General features: G+C 41.1%; 1 protein-coding gene across 1 annotated transcript in view; it reads right to left on the bottom strand.

Annotated features, from left to right (window-relative positions):
- Nucleotides 1-2,877: 2,877 nt before the first annotated feature.
- The window catches only part of igdcc3 (immunoglobulin superfamily, DCC subclass, member 3), a 54,903-nt gene continuing 50,393 nt past the window's right edge, over nucleotides 2,878-7,387 (bottom strand). The window contains exons 8-14 of the mRNA XM_010731234.3: nucleotides 6,868-7,115; nucleotides 5,355-5,519; nucleotides 4,821-5,009; nucleotides 4,304-4,408; nucleotides 3,994-4,129; nucleotides 3,648-3,858; nucleotides 2,878-3,013 (exon numbers count right to left, since the gene is read on the bottom strand). Of these exons, the coding sequence (XP_010729536.1) occupies nucleotides 2,888-3,013; nucleotides 3,648-3,858; nucleotides 3,994-4,129; nucleotides 4,304-4,408; nucleotides 4,821-5,009; nucleotides 5,355-5,519; nucleotides 6,868-7,115 (1,180 nt within the window). The 3' untranslated portion in view covers nucleotides 2,878-2,887. The remainder of the gene's footprint in view (nucleotides 3,014-3,647; nucleotides 3,859-3,993; nucleotides 4,130-4,303; nucleotides 4,409-4,820; nucleotides 5,010-5,354; nucleotides 5,520-6,867; nucleotides 7,116-7,387) is intronic.

Below are 7,387 nucleotides of genomic sequence, written 5' to 3'. Positions count from 1 at the left end.
CACGTGGAATATCACAGACAATCATAAGATATTATATCGTACATGGAGCCATAATAATTTATGCATTTTATATTATAATGACGCCTCTTTGACGTATACTGCATTCATGCAATGTCAGCAAAATCGTCTGACCCAGTGCATGCCCTGTTGCTAAAACAAGGCATGGGAGACACATTTTACACTCTACAACATTTTGAACTACTAGTCCAAATTCATTGGAGCTTGATTTTGACAGTGCTAGTTTGTTGACACTTCGTACCTCTTTTTGCAAGTGTTAGATATAATAGTTGTACCAATTATCAATTTCTGAATTACGACTTGGAGGCTGACATCAATGTTTTTTCCCCTCTCGGCTGCTCAGAAAAAATGATCTGAATATCACATAAATGCAGTATATTAAAGCAATGAGTCATATCCAGGTTTCGGAGCCATAAAGGCAAATCAATAAACCAACAGTGTTGATTTATGTGTGTGTTGGAGTTGTAAGTGCCGCCAACTTTACTTTTCTCAGTAAATTCACAAAGTCATAGATAGAAACTTTCCACAGATGATATAGTCAAACAGCAGGAAGAGAAAAAAATCAAGTTAAAAGTGTTTGATATGAAAAAAAAAATGATGATAAACATTCACAGCCACTAAAAACTAAGTATGAACATGGTCTGTTTTAATAACATATGCACGAGATAAAGTTCTCCCTCCATTTTTGTGTTTGTGTACTGCATGTATCCCAAATTTCTGTTTTGCCTCTTTGTCCAGCATGTGTCGACAATATCTGTACAATATACTGTATATACATCTCTATATATTTCTATATATAGATATGTGTGTGTGTATTCCTGTTTTGTCCGTACTCTGTATGCTTCCTTCATTAAGACCTGAGAGAAAGGCCAAATACAGGATTGAGGTAGGTAACCATGATGCATCAGAGCAAGTCCTGAACAGTATGTGACACCACAGAGCAGAAAGCCGGAGACAGAAGCCCTGTGATCGCAGAACTACGACCGTCTATCTCCCTCACCAAGCTCTGTCTGTGGTCGTCTTTATAAACATGGTGTTCCTGGAGCACTTTATCTACTCAGTGTTGACAGGAGGGAGAAGACTGAGCAGCATTTGTGGTTTTGAGTAACAATAGTCAAGCATGATCAGCAATTGTCATGTCTCCTGGGCACCAGATGTCTAAAAGGCTGCCACTGAGAGGCAGGTGATAATGTAACAGGAAAATAAAATCACAAAGAGCACTGCAGCGACAGATATCCAAAATGAGCGTAGAAATACACTGCTGCCAATTTAAATTCTAAAGTTAGAGAGGACTGATTTCGCTCTCAATTCTGTCCCTTGAATATCTCTGAGTAGTTGCCATGCCAACCAGCGGAGACTCAAGGAAGTCACTGCTCCCAGTCAAGAAACAACTGGTTATGGCTTAACACTTCACTCAGAGACACAGAGTGGTCATTACACCAATCATAGTGGAATAATGTTTTGGGACACTTGTGCTTAATTTTCTTCTTGTTTGACATACTTATGTATGAAGACATTCATTCAATCAATAAATCATATCTGGACACAAAAACACAAATACACACGCGATCATATCGCTTATTTTAAACACATGTATGATGTCTGCATATTATATTGAATTGCAGTGAACTGAACATGTATCACGTCTTGTTTGTCGGTGGAAATATCATTTGCAATGCAGTGTATCTCTAATGCTCTTTCTTTTAAAAGAAACAAATAATAATAATAAAAAAGCTTATTAATGGAACAGCATAATTCATACATATTCCCAACATACAATTGTGTTACCAGTCTGTCAACTTGCATGAGGTACTGACACTGTATCTACAAACACCATATTCATCAACAGAGGCAAGCCAGGATTTCACAGAGGGAGGGGGGGGTGGGGGAGGGGGTTTCATTATGCAATAAACAGACTAACAACAACAACAACAGCGACAACATTAACATTGTTATCTTGAGGTAGAACATTAACTTCAGCATTTGGAAGTGCTTTATGTTGGATACTCGTTTTTTTTTTTTTTTTTTTTTTTTTTTTCCCTTTGCTTCGACGAGCAAGAGAGAGAGACACGATTCTTGACATCTGAGGTAGTGCGGCACCTGATCGTGTAATTATCAAACCAAGCAGTTCCTCCGCATGTAAAGTAATTGTGATCACAGGGGAAGGTAAAGTCCCTAAAAGCTTCCCGCAACACATTCATTCCGGCTGAGGTAGGTTTTTGTTGAATCGTAAGGTTCACACAGCCAAGCCTAGTACCTGTATGAAGGCCGAGAACTCCAAAAAAATGTTGATATCACTGAAACAAAGTCCTGAGACAGAATATATCGAATCCCTGGACGAAGGCTTGAGGTCTTCTGTGAGCAAGAAGGTGGAATCATTGGTAGATGAGAGCAGACAGGAGGAGTCTTTGACATCCACAGAAAAGTAGATATAAGACCAATAACTTATAACTACTTTGACATGTAGGTGCTAAAGATATACTATATGTATATATATATATATTTATAAACTTAAAAATAAAATCATCATTGTATAACAAGGACATTCTAGGGCCTCTATTCTGTGTGCTGCCCTACACCAGAAAATTAACAAAAGACCAAATTGTACAAATAAAGAACATTTAGTTGGCCTGCCAGGCTAGAAACAGCCGTCCATCAGAAGAGAGTTCTCCCAAACCCCAGGCCATTCTCCCAAACCCCAGGCCACATACCGATATCTAGATATCTTCTTAACTTACCAATAAAAAATAAAAAAATCTTTGCACAAAAAGAGAAACTACTTTGAAAGGAAACACTTGTCAACCTGAGTGAGAGTAGAGTCTAAGTGGACGCTGTGGACAGCGTAGTGTGAATTGGCCTTCATACGTGGTTAGCCTTGGTCCTGCCGACCCGCTCCTGCCGCAGGAGGCTCCTGGAACTGCGTCTCTCGCTCCACGCCGAACTCGTCCAGCGGTATCGTAGACAGCTGGGTGTCGTTCAGCGCGTAGGAATCGGACTGAAAACACATGCGTACAATAATAATTACATAAACACCATTTCTGAAGAAAATTTATGTGAGAATAGGTTTTAGGACAATTTGTTTATTTTCTAAATTCCCTTACCGCTCTACCTCAATGCAGTTTTGTTGAGCTTTCATCACATTGAAGCATTAAAGGTAGGCATAAACAGCTGCAGCTTCAGCCTACGCCTTTACTGTCTGTAGAACACCTTTTACAATGTTTTATTATGTAACTGTAATGTTTTGTTGGGAATAAGAGGCTTTTTATTGATTTGCCTCATTGTTTTAGTGATAATAATAATTTCAACTTGCTTTGAATTGTGGTGGAAGATACAGTCATCCTTAACCAAAGAGACACAAAAGTTTAGGAAAAACTTCAGAGAAAGGCAGAAAAAGTGACTAGAATTTCTTTCTATGCTTATTCTAAATAAATTGGAGTGACTGAGCCTGAGTGAGAAATAAGTGAAATTAATTTTGAAAGGTAAACTACATTTCAATACAGCCTGTTTATTTTTGCACATCAATTTGGATTTTAATTTTCCTTCCACTTTCAGAAACAATGCCAAAATTCTAATAAACCACATTTAAAATATCTTTAACCATATTGTGTTTGTGTGTCTGTCACACTCACCATGCATGTATCTTGTATGTTGGGATGAGTGAAAAGTCTCTCAAGCTCGTTGCTGTCGGCTACTTTCTTCACCGCTGTGGTGCCATTGACCTCCATCTCTCTCCTGCTCGCTCCGTTTAGACCAGAGGCTCCCTGGGAAGAGGATGAGGATTCCAGTCCTGCGCTGTGCCCTGCCTGGGGGGTGGCCTGAACCGTCTTACACATCATTAACCTGAGAATTACATGAACACCCACACATAAAACACTTGTCAGTATAGACCAACATTTACCTCGACAACAATTATTGAGTTAGTTATTTCCAGGGTTCCATTTGTTGCTGTTAAGGATTTACATTGTTTGTACTGACCTGCCGCGGTAGCTGAAGGCGAGGAAGAGCACACAGAAGATAATACAGGTGACTCCAATGTGAATACCGATTATGATGCCTGTAGTGGATGTTTTGCTCTGTTCATCTTTCACACAGTCGCATGGGGCATCCAACACTGAGGAGGTACAATACATAGTCAAAGAGCGGGATATGTCGGGTGGGTGTGTATGTGTAGCAAGTTGACTTAACTCCAGAGAAAGGATAACGTGTGTGACTCAGTGAGATGCATTAAACTTGGATGAGATGTCAGACAGCGTCACGGCTGTGTTCGGTTATATCAGATAATCACCAGATTTCTCCACCGCCTCCCGAAGCGAAACAAATCTCACGGTGGAGTTGCCGTCTCCGTGTTGGTTGTATGCAAGCAGCTTTATCTCATAAACCAGTGCAAGATCTAGACAAAACGAAAAGACAGAAAGAGATGTTCAGATAACGAAGGAAGACAAAAACAAGAAACAAATACCAGTATGAATACGAGTACGAAATACGAGCCAGTATTTCAGAGGGGTATATTAATCTTAACTGGACACAATTTATCACAGTGACACATTAGTATTTGGTCTTTCTTTTAGCTCTTAGAATACATTTTGTTAACTTAACTGGAGGAAAGGAAAGTCACCTATTGAGTAGGAAGCTTAAATAACTCAACTCCTTCACTGAAGTTCAAGCAGAGTCCCAAGGAGGAAGTCTGAGATGCTTGTTTACGAGTCCAGATAACAGTATCAAATGTGGTTTCTTTAAGGAACATCACAGTTATGCAAGAGCTCATGACCCAATCTGTTGTAGTCCTTGGAAACATGTCTCACCTAGCTGTGTGATGTTGTACTGGGTGACATTGCGAGGGAAGGTGAGGGGACCAGTGAACTGAGGTGTGTGGGCTCTCCTGTAATACAGCCTGAAGCCTTGATGTTGGCCCATCTTGGAGGAAGGTTCCCACGTTGCTTGTATAACACTGCTGTTCAACACCTTGGTGTAGAGGGACGGAGGCGCGGGCACTGCAACACAACACAGGTTGTCAGCCAATGTGGTTTACACTGCAGCACCTAACACGTAACAGAAGAGCTTTTGTATCTATGGAGTGTGAATTATGACACCCAGTGCGCAGTCTTGTTCAGAGAGACCAGAAGCAGGCTTAATCATGTTTAAATTCATTAAAGCAATAAAGACACGGTAACTGATCACAGCTTATCCACCTCTTACGAATGTTCTGTTATTTAGCCTGAAGTTTTCACGGTGAGCGATCAAAACAGCTCTTTTGCAAATCTCCATGCGTGTTTATTATTGGTAAAAAATTATGCTTTGTGGATAACCATGTGAGTGTGTGTGTGTGCTCTGCTCACCCTCCCCATGAGTGCTCTCGGTGGCACTATCTGAAGGTTTGCTGGCCCCATGGGATGTGTAGGCTTTAACGTAGAAGGTGTAACTGGTGGAGGGCTCCAGGTCCCTGATGATCTGCTGCAGTGTGACCTTACTGACGGCCTCCTCGTACTCCATCTCCACTGGGTCTGAAGAAAGAGGTTGTGAGGGTAGAAAAGTGTGAGAGAAGGAAAGAGGACAGAAATAAAAAAAATAATAAATAAAAAAAAAGCGGATGGGAGGAGGAGCGGCCATTAAAGTGATGGAAAATAAGATCAGAGAGGACACAATAAATACAATCGGTTTCTGTCTTCATTTTATGGTTATTGCCCAATTCGCTGGTTTTATCAGAGCAGCTCTGTTAGGTAATAGCTAATCTAGTTTGGCCCTGGGAGCGAATGACAATAGTTGGGTGAATTGCAGGGGAGGAGTGAAAAGATAGAGGGGGTAAAAGGGGGGAGTTATAAAGGATGTGTTAAAGCATTTTATTGCTCTTAATTCAGAGACAACCAACCATAACCACTATCTACCTCCAGCCCTCAATCCATTGGGCCATCTTGGAAACGGTAATTATTGCAGATCCTATTGGTTGGCCCCTAGGGCCCTTAATTATCCATCCGACAGAACTATAGAGGAGAACAGCAGCTGGCGCTATGAGACTTTCACTACGCACATACACACAAACACACATACACTTGCCCAAAGCTGTAAACAAACACACTGCATGCATGTAAACAAGAATCCAAGTGTGCATGTATGAACACACACACAAACACACACATACACACAGGGAGCATCATCCCAACAGTCCACACAGAATCCCAGTACAAAAAATACATAATCCTTGTGACACTATCTTTACAGTGGAGTGTGGTGAAGTTTACTGTAGCACTGAACACACTTTTAGCTGTTTGAAACACTAAAATTGGAGCATTTATCACAGTTTCCATATGGAGGCTGTTGATAGGCTTGATGGGTTGTCAGGCACATTTTTTCACTAGATTTGTAACCTGCAAACTATGTTCATTTTGTCACATTCAACGGAAGAAAGTGACAATCACTTGCGACACGAGACACTGGCATCTTTAGAGATCTGCATGTAGGCACAGCTCGCAAATGAATGTGTGTGAAACGAGTGACGACAGTCACGTCTATATTAAACACTTAAAGCGTATTTACATGAACACTCAAGTTTATTCACATAAATGCTCCCTCGTCTCCTTTAGTTTTTAGTCATGTGAATATAATTACAGATCACTCAGCACAAACATTTAATTTCCTGCAGCACTAGCTCAAAGCTGTATTGAATTTTCAATAAAAAGGTCTTCTGGCTTCTCACATGTCACAGATCATTCATTCTGGCGTAATTACATGAGTTTCTTCTTCTCGCTTCCATTAACCCACATCTCATCTGTCCTTTGACTAAATTTATTTTATTGTCACTTTTTTTTTTTAATCTATTGGACATTGTTATTTTGCTCTTCCATGCAGCCTCACCTGAAGTCCTGCGGATGTGGAGCACATAGCCAATGATGTCCTGAGTGTTCTGATCTGGCTCCTTCCAGGACACCTGGATGGTGGTGGGTGAGAGGGCTTCAGCCTGCACGTGGGTGGGCACACCAGGCAGTCCATCAGCCCAGAGCACTGTGAGGCGGGCACTTGCCTGTGTGGAGCCGGCGCTGTTTTCAGCGATACACTGGTAGATAGCCTCGTCTTCCTGGCTAATACCGTATATTGTCAGTGTGCTGTGCAGAGGAGAGAAGAGGACAGGTAGAACAAGAAGGAAAGAAAATTAGAAAGAAAAAAAGGTTTTGTCACTGACATGAAACACAAGCATTTACGGTAAAATGTACCAAAGTGGTAGCAGAAAGCACTCATTGTGTCACAGTGTCACATTGCCCAGGCACGAGTAACACAACACCTGCACCTTGCATTGCACACTGGCTGATAGTAGCCATGATTTGTGTAGGTTGTCTAAATCCTTTTGGGGAGTATAAGGGCTTCATACAAGGAAAAT

The sequence above is a fragment of the Larimichthys crocea genome, chromosome VIII (assembly GCF_000972845.2).
Source record: "Larimichthys crocea isolate SSNF chromosome VIII, L_crocea_2.0, whole genome shotgun sequence".
In the NCBI taxonomy this organism is placed as follows: domain Eukaryota; kingdom Metazoa; phylum Chordata; class Actinopteri; family Sciaenidae; genus Larimichthys; species Larimichthys crocea.
The sequence above is the reverse complement of the archived record's forward strand: the minus strand, read 5'-3'. Positions and strand labels throughout refer to the sequence as shown.